The sequence below is a fragment of the Vulpes vulpes genome, chromosome 3 (assembly GCF_048418805.1).
Source record: "Vulpes vulpes isolate BD-2025 chromosome 3, VulVul3, whole genome shotgun sequence".
Classification (NCBI taxonomy): Eukaryota; Metazoa; Chordata; class Mammalia; order Carnivora; family Canidae; genus Vulpes; species Vulpes vulpes.
In genome coordinates, this window is record NC_132782.1 from 98168832 (window position 1) to 98184183 (window position 15352).

Sequence of the window (15352 nt, forward strand, 5' to 3'; positions counted from 1 at the left end):
ATCCTCTAGGGCTGCACTGTCCACTAAGGTCACCATTAGCTACATGTCCCAACTGAGTGTTTAAATTGTGGCTGGTCCCAACTGCAAGTGTTGGAAGTATCAAGTGCTGCATCTTGAAAACGGTATCTTACATTTCTTTGTACTGACATTTTTTACTAGTTTCTTTTTACTATTTCAATGTGTCTACTAGTAAACTTAAAAATTACATATGCGACTGCACTGTACTGCCTTCTCCCCTCCTCCCTCAGCTCCCTTCCCGGACTACATGCAAGGCTCTGGGAGCACAGACACCACTATCTTCCTGGAACCCTCAGACGACAGGAGCACCATGATGCCAGGTCAGTGTTAGTATTTATTTTAAAAATACACAAAATATAAATTTTTTACATCAAAGTGTAATGATCTCACTTATACATTGTTCCATACTTACCTGGTTTTGTTTGCATCCTTATGCAAACATTAATAGATGGATTTGATTCTGATTTTTTGCTAGGGTTCATGTAAACAGCTGAGACTGCTACATAAAGTGGTTTTAAAAGGTAAGGTGGCCACAGAAACCCAATGGTGAAAGAAGAATTCGATTTGGTTTGTTTAATGAAACTGGCAGAAGTCTTAGCACACAGGTAATCAAAGACTAAATTACTAGCTTCTAGGCATTTTAAATATTTAAAACCTTGAGGTTTTCTTCATCTTGTAAACATAACTTAGACCTTGTTGGCATTAAGTTTGAAAAGTAAAATATTAAACCATGATTTTCATCAGCCTGCCTGTGGTCAGTATACACTCTCTTTATTATGAGAATGAAACCAAGTAATAAGCAAAATACATCAGGAATTTCAAATTATACTGTAAAGAAGGTCCCGGCTGCCCTCTCTCCTGGGAGCGATCTAACTTATGCTGACCCTGCCACTGGCTGAGGATGATCCCCGCTGTCCACCAGACAGCACAATGCCCCAGCCGCGCCATGGTCAGTTCCTCTTGCTCCGTGTCTTCTGAAGCAGTAAGACTGCCTCCACCTCTGCTGGCTCCGCCGTCCTTCATTGGGCTTGGATTCACTGGGTCAGTGGTTTGTGACTCCTGTCAAGACTGTACTGTCCCTTTAAGGTACCACATGCCCCCATAGCTTACACAGCAGTCCTACGGAGAGAGAAATGTGTTAGGGGCAGACCTTACATCCTGGACAGAACACCATTACTCAATTTAGGATTAATGGCTAGAAGACAGATGGCGACTCAAGACCTGCCTGACCACAGGCTGTGGGCCTCAGAATCTCTCCCTCCCAGGGGTGTCCAAAAAGTGGGGAACCATAAGTATACTTACTTTCATATACCAGATAAATTATATATTCCTTTTTAAACTAAATTTTAGAAATCGGGTCTACTGAAAGCAAGTGCTATGAGATTCAGAAGGGGAGGGGAGACTCTCACAGAGGCCCGGTGAACCTCAAAGGATGACCCACTAGACTATTTTTTGAAGGCGGTGTCCACATCTTAGTCCACTCCTTCTGCCCACACCCGTACCAGCACCCAGCCTCAGTGGTTGCAGAGACCCACCTGGCTGGGGAGGGGCCGGGAGAAACCAGATTTAACAAAGATCCTGCCGACCTCCTCCTGAGCGCCGCCCCCAACAGGGGCCCAAACCCTCTGGGCCTGGTTACACAAAGTGGGTGTACCTTTAGCACTTTATCCACCTCCTGTTTACTCAGATCTTCTCCACACTCTTGAGTCAACCTTGACTGGATCATGTTCCGGCGTACCCGGTAATTTTTGGAAAAGATTTCAAGCAAAACCTGTCGGTGCTTTAGTAGCAAAAATATGTTATTTTGGAAAACAGTCACCTAAAAGAGAAACATCCCCAAACAAGAAATGCAAAGCTATGGACCTAACTCCACGCTGCAGTCTGTGTGCCCAGGACTTCCTTTATGATAAATACATCTGACCAACCTGTCCTGTTGAGATGCCAAGAAGAAAAAAGCCAGGGAAGTGCCAGCAGAGGAAAAGCAGTTTAGACATGGTGTTTCATGATAAACAGGAGCGATAACTGCTTTAGGAGGTGGGAAAGGCACCATCTAACCATCTTAGCTGCATGAAGACAGGGCCAGGTCCAGAGAATCCAGACAGGCCAGGGCCAAAAGCTTTGTTTTGCATATCTTTAAAAATACACACTTTTTTTCTCTTAATTGTCAAATTCTTTGAATTTCCTATTCCTTCAGGACTAGAAAACTCAGATGCCACCTATCCTGGCCAAGAGCACAGAAACTGGCCCAGGAAGAGCTGCCGCACTGCTCTCACTCCAGGGCCCATCACAGGCCCAGGGCACCGGCCTTCCCCTCCATCCTGGCCTCCCCGTCGTCAGCCCCACTGAAGCAAGAGGGGGAATGCTCCCCGACCCCTCCACACCTTAGGGACAGGACCTGGATGAGGACAGACTGGTGTTTTAAACTGCTAAAACAGTTCAGCAGTTTAATCTTAACCCTTAAAGTTTAGGTAAGTTCATGACTTAAGGAAAATTTCTGGACCTCAGAGTCCCTAACTATATAGACACAGCTGCTGGTTTAACTCCTATTTTGTCTGCTGGACCCTCATGCCCCTTCCTGCTGGGGTGATAAGAGGCAAAATGGACCAATTCCTCTTAGAAAGGTAGCACCTAAGATCTGATAAGAGATTCTTATTGCCAGAGGCCACCTGAGAAATGTGGGCCGTCTGGAAGAGAGAATCCTCAGGGAAGGTCTATAAACCTGTAAGTACCTAGGACCCTATCCTGTTCATAGGGAGCTGAATTAAATCTCTAAGGTCAATCCTGAGTCTATAGCTTTTAAAAAAGGACTCTGGCACCGGGGTGGCTCAGCCGGTTAAGTGGCTGCCTTCGGCTCAGGTGATGATCCGGGGGTCCTGGGATCGAGCCCCACGCTGGGCCCCCTGCTCAGTGGGGAGAGCCTGCTTCTCCCTCTTTCCATTCCTGTTCTCTCTTTCAAATAAATAAAATCTTTAAAAAATAAAAAGAGGGTTCTAATGTAGCTGGTCCAGACTGGCAATCAGGAACCACTGGTTTTGGCTCACATCACTGGCACATCCAGCCTGTTTTAACAATACACAGAGACATGGAGCCAGAATATTTAAAACTGGGAGTGGATGGAAAATCTGAGGTGTAAATTACTATACTCTGGGGCTCCCCAGAGGCCCGGCCCCACCTCCCTGCTCTTGAGATGGCAGGAGAGGTCACCTTACCTGATCGCTCATGTCTCCAGACTCCCAGAGGGCGAACACCTTCTGCTCATCTGGGGACGCAGCAGTCTGGGGGGGAAACTAACCAAGGCCCAGGCGTGAGTTGTCTTTACCACAGGGGTCCACCTGCCCTGCCCTTCACCCCTCCCAGTCTGCATGAGCCCCATTCAGGGAATGAATTGATGGACGACGGTGGATTCCAATTCCAGCTCCTCCCACTCACTAGGGCTTCAGTGGGACAGAGTGGGGCACCCGCAGCCCGAAGCCCCCAGGTGCACAAGACAAGGAGGGGATCAGGCTTGTTTCTCCTGCTAGCTTGGCATTACCTCACCTCCAACATCCAGCGTCACCCTACCCTAAACGTAAACCCTCAGAGGTGTCCTAAGAAATACTCCCCCATACCTCCACCTCCCTAGGAGGCTCCGTTCCGGGGGATTCCTTTCCACCCCTTCCCTCCAGGCTGTGTCAGTATGGGCCCAGCACACCAGCGGGTTTGGCAGCGTCCGAAGGTGGACCAAGAAAAGGGTGACCAGGCTCAGGGCACCCGGCAGAGTGGTTTCCAGCCGTGACACAATCCAAGCAACAGCAGCGGCAACTACCAGCCACAGGAAGCCGCAGGGGGGCTAAATGTACAATCTCATTCGATCACAGAAAACTGGAGGTAGGAGCAGGGTGTGGCAGCCCCCGACTCTCCGGGGAGAATCCAGCTCAGAGTTTATTCAGGTCCAGGTCACACCTCTAATAAGGAGAACTAGGGTCAAACCCACATCTGAGTCTCACTCTCCCTGGACCTCAGCACCCTTGTGTGAAAAACGAGGCTAAGCACATTGGGAGGATTGGGGCTTATCTTCCTTCGGGGAAGGCAGGTGGGGGGGCTATCCTAGATAGTCCCTACATCAGGATCACAGGGAGGGAGGGGTTGATGGGAGAAGCAAAAAGGTCGGTGATCCCCCGGGGACACCAGCCCCACCAAGAGGAAGGAGCAGGGCCAGTGGGGCCTGAGAGTGGCCACTTCACATCCCTCAGCAGCCCGAGGCGGCTTTGCTAACCCTGGGCAGGTGCCCTCCCCTGCCTGGCCCAGCTCAGAAACGTGACCCTGGAGCTAACTAGACCCATTTGCTGGGTAGGCCAGGGTGACTCCACATTGGGCAGGGCCCCTAAGCCCTAGTACCTTGTACAGGAAACCGCACCAAGGAGGCTCCCTGCCACAAGGGCCAGATCTCCTGGGGCAGCCCGGGCAGCAAAGCTCTGAGGGCCTCTCGTCCTAGTTTCTGCGTCTCACGCACACAAAGATGGCCGTCGCCTCAGATCACCCGAAACTGCAGGTGCTTCTGACCTGGGATTGACAACATCAATAGCCCCACACCACACAGATCTGCTGCCAGGCCTTGGCAGAGTCTTCAGGGAGAGAACGACCAGCACCACCTCCTAGAGCCACGGCCGGGCCCTCTTTACCCTCAGCTGAGGGAAATGTCCAACAGCCTCCCCGCTCCTGTGTTTCTTCCACTCCAGGCCCCTCCTGCTGCCGGGACAAGAGGCCCCTTCCGCGGGCCTGGCAGTGCTGGTCAGCTAAGCCCTACTAGGGCGGGAGGCCTGCCAGAAGCCAGGCACGAGCCTTGGGCTCTGGTGACAGGCTCAGTGCATCTCTGTTAAAGCAGAAGATTTCAGCCCTGCAGCCACTACAGGCTCCAATTCAGCTCAGCGCTTCCTGGACATATGACCTTCATACAAGCTCATTTCACTTCTCTCAAAGTCGGTTTCTACGTGGGCAAACTGCAAAGAGCAAGTGATGACAGAAGTGCACTCAGCCTGAAACGTGGCCAGGCCGACAGGAACAAGAGGTGCCGGCAGGATAGGATCCTGTGTGGACCAAGGCCCTGCTGTAGCTCAAGCAACAGGCCAGCACTGCCGGGGGGGGGAGGGGGGGCCTGGCCCCCATCCTTGGACATCGAAGCCAACATCTGCCCACGTCACATGAGGGTGTGAAGCCTAAGAGGCCCAAGGTCACACAAAGCCACCACAAGATGCAAACCCAGGTCACTGGTCCTCCCAAGTTCCCATGCGGCCTCTAAACAACAGGTTCCCCCAAAGCAAGCAGGGCACAGGCCACTCCAAAGTAACTCAACTCGTTTCCTTTCTGCCAGGAAAGCTGCTGCCTGCCCAGGAGCCCTCCTGAGGGGTGGCCTTGTGTGTATGCCCATCTGGGGGCGCAGGCTCTACTTACAGGCACCAGTATTTGCTTGCACCCGGCGGCCAGCACCGTGTCCTGCAGCATGCGGTCCGAGATGCCACTGAACAGTGTGTGACCAGGTGGCAGGCTGGCCAAATGCAGGTTGAAGAGGCGTTTGAGTTCACTCAGCGTGAGCACAAACTGTCTCTGAAAGGTGGCCTCCACGAAGGCCCTCAGTTCCCGGGCCACGGGAGTGCTGGCACAGCCAGGGGGCGGGTGCCCATTGAAGCTGTCCCCGCCTGCCGCCCGCCCACTAGGCAGCCCATTGGCCAGCCTGCTGTGGAGGCCGCCGAGAGAGGTGTCCATGGGCTCCTCATCTTCCTCTGCGTCTCGTTCTTCCTCTTCCTCTCCCTCCTCACTCATGGGCTCCTCCTTGATCCGCACGCCAGGCAGGACCTCGGACACCCGCATCTGCTCCTTCCTCCGCTGTAGCTCCCGTTCCAGCAGTGCGTGGTTCTGTTGGGCCTTACTTTTGGCCACTTGGACCCGCTGGTCCCCAGAGAGCAGCCCAGCAGGCCCTGCGGGGAGAGGCAGCGCTGCTCAGGGACGCTGCTCAGGGACGGCACAAAGAAGGGCCCTCCGCCCACGGACAGCCCCTCCCAGCCCGACGGGAGGAGCAAGGCTCCCAACAATGCAGGCTGGCCAGGGCTGAAGCCAGAGGTATAGTCCTGCCTCTCACCCCATGACCCAGGAGGGATTTAGCTACCCCAGCGATGGGAGAAATAGAACTGGGGAAAAAACAGAATCTCGCGTTGGGGGATTCAAACCAGAAGGGGTTACTGCTGAGTTAGTCCCTGCCAGTGCCTCCCGTCCCACCGCCACCTTCTGCCGACTGAGGAAGGCCTGCAACCCAGCACAGCCCCAGAGCTGAGAAGCCCCCAGTCCCTGAGGCCAGGGATTTGGCCACTGGACAAGCCTTAAGCTGAGGTCTGTGGGGAAGAGGGAGGAAGGCACAGAAAGCACACCCGGTGGGGAGAGCCACACATCCCTCTGCGGCCCCGAGCCCCGACAAGCCCCAGCGAGGCAGGCCTCCCAGAGCCAGAGTTGGGTTAGGGGCCTGCCCAGTCCAAAACCTCTCGCACACCTGATTGTCCATCTGGCTTCTTTGGCAAGGTTTCCTTCACAAGATTATAGACTTTTTCTAATCTGAAAAGAAGAATAAACTTTTAACTTTATGCCACGTCCCCTGTCACCTGCCTCACTAGAGCAACAGCTGCCACCAAGGCCAGGGACATCCTGCTGCCTGAGGATGCCATGTGCCCAGAGCCCCGTCCGCCCTCCCACACAGTGCACAGGCCCCGCACCCACTGGGAGCTCCTGGGGCTCCTGCTCCTTCACAACCCCTCAGCTCTGTGGGATGGCTGTGCCAGGCCTGTGCTGGGGGGGAGAGGGGGTTCTAGGATCAATCCAGTGTCCACTGGAGCAGAGGAAGGGGTGCACGCGGCCCCAGCCCACACATGACCCAGGGGGCAAGGTGGCTGTGGACAGCCCAGCAAGCCCTTACTTGGCCTGGATGCCCGTCCACAGCATATGCTGCCGCTGGACCACATCTGGATGTTTCTTGATGAACTCCCCATCGTAAGGCAGTATGAACTCCCAGCCTTTGTTGATCCTCACTACGGCCATGTGCTCCAGAAAGTCCTTTACATCCTCTGTGCAGAGCTGGGGGCAACGACAGAGGTGAGGCCCGCAGGCCTGACAGGCCACTAGCCCCCATTCCCTGCAGTGGCAGGGCCCGGGGCCTCCCAGCATCACTTACTTTGGTCACTGCTGCCACCTCTTTCCTTACCACCCACCGGCTCTGCGTGAACTTCCACATCTGTGGGAGAAAAACGAGCATGTTTCCAGGGGACAAAGACGGATCACTGGTAAGACCATTCCCCAGGCCCCTGTAATTGTCCTGGAAGCCTGGGATTTCTCCACTAAGAACTCAGGTTTGACTAGACCCTCTCCCAGGCCCCGCTTTGGCAGTGTCCGCATGAACAGAGAACAGCTGGCAGGCAGTGGCAGATGGCACTTGTGCTTCGGCCAACAAGCCCAGAATAAAGTATCCACTGCACTTTGACTCCGAGACAAAAATAAACTGCATCTGCACCTAGATACTATCTGTCCAGAGAAGCTGGGACATCCAATTGGGAAAAGATGCTTGCACTCTTTTTGAATAGCTCAAGGGCTGCATGAACACGTCACGGTCACTGTGGACAGCCTAGGAGACCAAGGTCCCCAAGTTCAAAGCACAAAGCTGAACTTTGTGAACTCCCTCATGGGAGGCAGTGCAAATCCAGCAGCCGGGGTTCAAACCTATGAGAGGGATACCCTGGCCAGGACTCAGGATCTGGATAAGGGCAGGGCATGGGGCAGGGCAATGGACTGGAGGAATGAGCTAACTGAGGAGTCGCAAAAACCCACAGCAATAATGCAGGGAACAGGTAGGAGAGAAGCAGGCCTCCTGGGACTATGGAGAACACGACTGTCAGCCCCACCCAAAGCCAGAACTATTCAGGGATTTGGGCCCATGGTACCAGACTGTCCACAAGCATTCATAATGAGCCAGAAATCTGGTTTGTACCAGAGTCCACCTATGGCCTCTGGTTTGTAATCCCCAGGCCAAAGCCTGGAGTCTTACAAAGCCCAAGACTCCAGGATTCTGAGTTGAAGGACAAAGAAAACAGGGTCCAGAGCTCTGCCCCCGGCCTGGCCACACATACTTGCCCTTCTCCCACTGCCCAAGCCAAGATTCCAAAAGCCCTGCACTGGCCCCAACCCCCTCCCATGACCCTGCCTGACCAAGCAAAGGGCAGAGCACTGAGCACTTACAACAAAGTCTCGACCCCGGCAGAGCACCTCGGCAGGCACGCCGCTGTGAGGGCTGGAGGAGTCCTTGGGATACAGGATGTCACTGCCAACGAGAGCAGGAGCAGCAGGTCAGTCCCATTCCTCAGCCCTTCTGCCTCCCGCAGTGCCCGTGCCCCAGCCCAGCCCAGGCCTCTCCAACACTGGCCAGTGCAGCTTCCGTTGGGGCTTCCCGGACCCTGGCTCTGTGAACATGTCTGTAGAAAAGCAGCACTCTTAAAACACCCCCCTCCCCCAAGAGTTCCTCCTGTCAACCCTTCTTGACTTTGCACATACACATTAGCCCAGCCTGAGAGCCACCGCAGTCAGGGAGGACAGGGGCTCAGAAACAGGCCAGCCTGAGACAGTGAGTCCCACAGGCAAGGCAGCTGTGAGGCCTGGAGAGACTGGCTGGAAAGCAGGACACGAGGCCTTCACCACCTGCTGGAAGGGACGGGCAGGCAGTGTGAGTGGGAGCAAGAGGGGTCAGGGGCTGGGACCTGGATGGGCCCTGAGGCATGAGTGGGGCGGAAGCCTCTGGAGAGAAGGGAACCACCAGGCAAGCCTAGAGAACTTCAGGGCCTGGGGGCACAGGGTGCTGAGGCTTACGAGTATAATAACCTTGACCAACTTCGGCCACAGACGCTGTCACACTTACACCACCCCAGACCATCCTATGCCTGGGGTGCCTCTGCTCTCCTGCCCCCTCCTTCTGCTGGACTTCACTCCTGCCTTCCTCAATTCTACCTGGCAACCAACTAATACCCTTCCTTTAAGGTTGAGCTCTGTGTCCACTCCCATCCCAGAAACACTCTTTGGGGACAGGGACCTGGCTTATGTTGCTCATCACTGCCACAGAGAGAAGGGAGCTGCTAGGTAGGTACTGAACGAATGGATAAACGTGGTGCGTGCCCTGGGCTCATCTGTAATGGTGCCCAGCTCTGCCCCACACAATTCCCAAGGGCAGGGACAGTGTAGGAAATGACAGCGGAGCACAGGACACAGAACAAGCAATCACGACATAGTTTGTGAACAATGTGTAAATTTTGCATCACCTCCACACAGAAACAGAAGGGACTCGGCAAGACAGGGGCTCCACCCACAGGCCACGGCAGGGCAGTGAGGGCTTGTAGCAGGAGCCGAAGAACTGGGGAGCCAGAAAACACACGACCCCAGAGGCCCCATGTCCAGGTTATGGACCCCAGGCTGAAAGGGCAGAAGCACCAGGGCCACAGGCGCTGCTGGGCCAAGAGCTCAAACCCCAGCTCCAGGACCGCCTTGCTGCCAGATGTTTGGCAAGTGTCTGCCTCTCTGGGTCAGTGTCCTTGAGTGAGGGGACGGCCCCTCCTGGCTCTCACCCATTCATAACATAAATATACCTGGGTGGTCCCACTTAATGAGGGATGTGCCATCCAAAATCCAAAGACCTTCCATAATCAAACACGTGTGTGGCACAACAGCTGAACTACTGACAAACACTGGACAAGTTTCCCAGTGCAAGGGCGCCACCAGGTGGCAGTAACGTGAACAGACTCTACAATTCACTTGGCCAACCAGCTGAAATGACAGGAGCTTCTGCAAGGAGTTAAAAAATTTGGAACAAATTTTTAAAGAGATTGTTCACCTTACACCACACCTTCTAAAAAGTGAGCCCTTACTAGTGTACCTTATGTCACACTATTTAAAATAAATATAATTCAGGGCAGCCCCAGTGACTCAGCGGTTTAGCGCCACCTTCGGCCTGGGGTGTGATCCTGGAGACCCGGGACTGAGTCTCACGTTGGGCTCCCTGCATGGAGCCTGCTTCTCCTTCTACCTGTGTCTCTGCCTCTCTCTCTCTGCGTGTGTGTGTCTGTCATGAATACATAAATCTTTTTAAAAAAATAAAAATAAACATAATTCAGACATACATGAAATGCACCCACACTTACTACCAAGGGTCTGAGATATGCTAAGCATTAAACTGAGTGTCAGGGACACAAGGCAGGTAGGGTCAGAATAGAAGTCCCTACTACCCCCATCCCTCTTGAAAATAATGGTCTGGTGGAAGGGTCACAGAAGAGAAACTACTGAAAGGCATCAAGCCACATGCTCCAAACCCCACTGGACACATGAAACAAAACTCACACTCAGATGCATCTTAATGAACTGTGGAAAGTCACAATAAGAGAAAAATCTCAGAAAGAGCCAGAGGGGACCAAGGGACTCATCACTAGAAACAATGGGAATGAGAACGCAATCAAACTATGTCAGTGTGTGGAAGGGAAACAATCAACCTCGAATCCTACACTCAAGAAAAATATCCTTTAACAATAAAGGTGGAGGGCAGCCACAGTGGCTCAGCGGTTTAGCACCAGGGCGTGATCCTGGAGACCTGGGATCGAGTCCCATATTGGGCTCCCTGCATGGAGCCTGCTTCTCCCTCTGCCTGTGTCTCTGCCTCTCTCTCGGTCTCTCATGAATAAATAAATAAAATCTTAAAACAATCAATAAAGGTGGAATAGATATTTGCAACCATACAATACCCAAGGAACTCCTCCCCCCTGCAGATCTTCTTTAAGGGAATACCCCCGCAATTTTTGGCAGGAGGTAATTATCCCAGATAGAAACTCAGATGCAGAAAGGGATGATGAGCAAAACCAAAAAGAAAACATGTGAGATCTGAAGAACAGACTGGATAAAATAACATCTTGTGGATTTTAAACTACAATTAAAAATATAGAAATAAAAAATAATAGAAATATGGCACATGAGTTGAGAGGAAGATAAACAGAAAGCATTCTAAGGTCTCTGAATTGTACTGGATAAGAGTAAAATACAGCCATTAGTATAACTATGATCAGTTATGAATGCACTCTGAATTTGTAGGCTACTCACTAAAAGAGCCCAGAAAGGGTAACTTCTAAATTAGCAGGGAGAAATGGAGTAACAAAAAAAGGATCAAGTAGCAGGTAAGAATGGATATAAAATGCAGGACAACCAGTGCGCTATGGTAGACTTAAACCCAAAACATCAATAATCACGAACTGAAATGCATCAGATGGTCCCATGCAGAGGAACTCACCTCTTCACCACCCAGTTTCCCTGGACCAGCATCGCCACCTTCTGGATGCCACGCAGAACAGCCACAGAGTCGATGGAGGGGCCTAGGAGGCTCATCAAGTTGGCAAAAGGCATGACCTTCACTGAGGAGGACACAGATGTCAGACAAGCGAAGGGGCCCTTCCCTCTCCCTCACCAAGTCTATACAGCTTCAGGCTCATGTAACCACTCCAGCGTGTGAATAACACTGACACATGGGTAATAATAAGAGCTGACTTCACTGGCTGCTTGTGCGGGCACCCCACCTTACTGAATTCTGGAGGAAACACCCCAAGGTGTGCTCCTTAAAGGTTAAGACTACTACGGGGTGCCTGGCTCAGCTGGTAAAGTAGTGACTCTTGATCTCAGGGTCATGAGTTCAAGTCCCATGTTTGGTGTGGAATGTACTCAGGAAAAAAAAAAAAAGATAAGACCATGACTCCTGGGGCCCAACAAGGGCCCGGGAAAGGCCTGTTGGCAGCGAGGGCAGTGGCCTGGCACCCCAGTAGCCCCAGGCAGAGCTGGGAGCTCACCTCTGCTCAGGCACCTGGAGATCCTAGAAGTGGTATCTCAGGAAAGGAGCCCAGGGCCTGGGATTAAGCTCTGAGGTTCAGGACTCAACCTACCCTACAGGTTCTGGCCCCCAAGTCCTCTGAAAAACACCAGTCCCTAATGGGTGCAGCCTGGTGCAGGTACCACAAAACAGTGCAAGGGAACGAATGGAGCTCATGTTTGCATGCAAGGCTCTGTATAAGCCATGAAGAAGCCTCATCTCCGCCCTCAGGAGCTATCCTAGTTCCCTAGGCTCGGGAACATCAGTGGCCTGCCCAGGCTCACAGCAGGGCAGTGGCCCAGCTGGAATGAGAACAGGAATCAGAGCCTGCTGAGGGAGCCCAACAGGCCGCTGTGATGCATTCCTTCTAGGCAAGGCCAGAGCCGTTAAGCCAGGCCCATGCTGAGTCCTTAGTCTGTCCTAGAGTCCATTTTCCCAGGAGGTGGTAGGGCTGGGTTTCCCCTGGAGGAAGTGGGTGTCCACCCACCATTCTTCATCAAGATCTTGATCTGATCAGCCAGGGGCAAGGTGCGCAGCTGGGCCATGGACAGGACGTTGCTGGGGGCCACGGGTTTGTCTCTGGTGAAAACAGAGACAGTGGGTTAGAGGAGAGGGTGAGAGGAAAGATTTGGGGTGGGGAGGGTGGCATCTGGCCCAACTCTACTCACTTCTCCTCTTCTGGGCTGGGTGGCATCAGCATCATGAGGTACTCACTGCAGTGGGGGAGAGGGCAGGGTCAGCTGCTCCTGGGCTCTGCCTGCTCCACCCTTGCCCACAAACCCAGACCCCACGCAGGCTGAGGCCTCCCAAAGGAGGGCTGGGGGGTAGGTAGCAGACTCACACCCACCAAGACCTAGCTCCCCCCCAACTTGCAGAGAAAGGACAACCACGTCTTTCCACACCCACCCCCCGGCCCTCTCCAGAGGGAGGGCCCCCTCCGGTGTCCATCTCCCCTGATACAGAAGGGGCCACAATCCCTAGGAAGGCCCCCACACTGAAGGGACCCCCCCCGGGGCCAGTGGTAGGCTCAGTAGCTTAAGACCCTGGCCCAGCCGGTCCCACCTGGGTGACTTGACGAGCTCTGTGTTCTCAACTCCACTGGAACCCTGGCACAGCAGGTACTGGCGCTCATGCTCAGAGCGGCTGTCCTGTGGGGGAAGGGGCAGGGTGGGAAGACCCTCAGCTACCACTCCAGGCCTGCACCACCCCCGAGATCCTTTGTACTCACTCCAGTTCTTACCCCTGCATCACCTTCCACTCCAGCCGCCTACTGTCCTGCCCCACGGCCAGCCAGAGGATCATATTCAACCACCTGAGCATGGCATTCAAGGCCTCTGTGGTGTGGCCTCAACCATTTCCAGCTTTACAACTAAGCGGCCCCAGCAGCCATGCCCTAGGTGCCCTGCCTGTGACCATTACCATAGGACCATTAACAGCAATGACAAACTAACAGCTAACAGCCACTGAGCACCTACTACGTGCCAGGCTAAGTCCAATGGCTTCATATACACATCAACTTACCTCATGAGGTAATTTGCCTAAAGCCACACACACTAGGAAATGGCAGAGCTTCCGATGTCGGATTCTAAGGCTCTGCCAACACCAATCTCTTTCAGGAAGTTCCAGAGATCAGGAGTTGCTGTTCCCTGCCCCCCACTAGAAAAATGTTGGGGAGGCCTAGGGCATCTTTGGCTTCAACTCAATTGCTTCCCTTACTTGATACAGCTTCAAGGATTAGGTTCTAAGCCAGCACACAAGATGGAAACCTAGTAAAAAGCGTGCCTGGCAGATACACGGTGAACTCAGCCAGTAGCCGAGGGCCGGTTCTCCACGGAACACCTTCATTCAGGATCCACGATGCATAAAGCTAAGTAAGCCCCACCTGGGGGCTGGCAAGATGCTCACACTTGAGAGCCTAAGGGATGTCAAAATCCCTGACCCAGGAAACAGCCGACTCGTTTCGCAATCTCCTGCTCCCCCCGGGACACATGCTAACTGGACCAGCTGTCCACCAGACTTTATCCCCTCTTGCTGGGCTACCACCATGTGGCCCTCACTGAACACGAAACCAGTTCAAGATGAGCCACTGAGGCCACACAGAGCCCCGGGCTTCTCTCCCAGGCCCGCACCTCAGGGACCCTGGCTCACCCTCAGGCCATAGTAGTGCAGGTGCACCCAGGGCTCTTCAGCATGCTTCTTCTGCAGGAACTCGTAGGACTGCACACGGCGCTGGCGGGCCTGCTCGGACTCCGGACGTGAGAACCGCACCTGGGAGGGGGGCGTGGCCTCAGGCCCGGGACCCATCCTGGGCTGCTGTCCCAAGTCCCCAGGGACACGGGAGAGCCCCGCACCACTCCCACCTCCCCGTTTCCCGACACAGATCTCTTAAATTCAGTTCCAACCACATCCCTCTCTGTGACTTGCTGAACAGGCCAGGGAGCAGCTTTCTTTTGCTCCTGCCTGCCCGGTGCCCAATCCATTTCCACTGCCCCTGGTAACAGGACCCCCATTTTCTTTGGGGAAATGCCCAGGTCCCCCTCAGTTCAGGGGAACAGATATCCCTCCCCTGCCCCCACCCCCACACACATTCCCAGCCACAGGAGTGGGCACGTGACTCAGACCTGGACAATCCGAGCACCAAGTCCTCTTAGCCACAGGGGCTGGTTCAGGGTTGGCCAAGCCAATGAGTCCAGTCTGGGACTTTAGTTAGAAGTAATGAGAAAGAAGTTTCTTTTCCCCTGGGGTCTTGGAAGCTGGGAGGATGTGAGCCTGGAGCTGGGACAACTCTGTACCACTGGGGACAGACACCCTGCCTGAGAAAGAGGCCAAAAGAGGAAGGCAGAACCTGGAGATGGAGATGGAGAAACCAGGTCTTGATGACAGAGTCTGAGCACCTGAATCCAGCTATACCTGAAGCTACCCCTCAACTTTTCAGTAACAGAAACCAATACAATCCATTTTGGGCTCATGCCAGGTAGATTGGGGTTTCTGTTGCTTAGAGTCCAGATGGAACCAAGCCCTGACACCTCTCTTATGAAGGGCACCTGCATAGGGGCATTGGCTGGATTATAGAACCCTGGGATTTTTTTTTTTTTTTTTAAGTAGGCTCCATGCCCAACAGGGCCTTGAACTCAGGACCCTGAGAGCAAGAGCTGCACATTCTACCGACTGAGCCAGTCAGGCGCCCCAGAATCCTGGGATTCTATATGCGTCCTTTAAAGTTCATAGGCCAGTTGAGTCCCTGAGAAGGGAAGGAGGGCTCTAAGATCATTCAACAAGCTACTGAGAGAACAGGGTGAGCACTCCCCCCCCCCCCCCCACACACACACTGGTTAGGTCGGGATCCGCTCGACCTAAGGATATGCAAAGGCTCACAACTTAAGCCACGTCTATATGCCATCTGTGTCACTATTTGAGCATCCTTTCTTAAAT

The 15352-nt window shown here is 53.5% G+C and overlaps 1 protein-coding gene across 2 annotated transcripts in view; it reads right to left on the minus strand.

The window, feature by feature from the left end:
- Positions 1 to 332: 332 nt before the first annotated feature.
- The window catches only part of POLR3E (RNA polymerase III subunit E), a 29301-nt gene continuing 14281 nt past the window's right edge, over positions 333 to 15352 (minus strand). For both annotated transcript variants that reach the window (XM_025983759.2, XM_025983758.2), the window contains exons 9-21: positions 14069 to 14188; positions 12983 to 13068; positions 12589 to 12633; positions 12408 to 12499; positions 11351 to 11471; positions 8272 to 8353; positions 7214 to 7273; positions 6959 to 7116; positions 6539 to 6600; positions 5449 to 5972; positions 3228 to 3305; positions 1673 to 1798; positions 333 to 1137 (exon numbers count right to left, since the gene is read on the minus strand). In XM_025983759.2, coding sequence (XP_025839544.1) covers positions 1081 to 1137; positions 1673 to 1798; positions 3228 to 3305; positions 5449 to 5972; positions 6539 to 6600; positions 6959 to 7116; positions 7214 to 7273; positions 8272 to 8353; positions 11351 to 11471; positions 12408 to 12499; positions 12589 to 12633; positions 12983 to 13068; positions 14069 to 14188 — 1611 coding nt within the window. In that variant the 3' untranslated portion in view covers positions 333 to 1080. The remainder of the gene's footprint in view (positions 1138 to 1672; positions 1799 to 3227; positions 3306 to 5448; positions 5973 to 6538; positions 6601 to 6958; positions 7117 to 7213; positions 7274 to 8271; positions 8354 to 11350; positions 11472 to 12407; positions 12500 to 12588; positions 12634 to 12982; positions 13069 to 14068; positions 14189 to 15352) is intronic.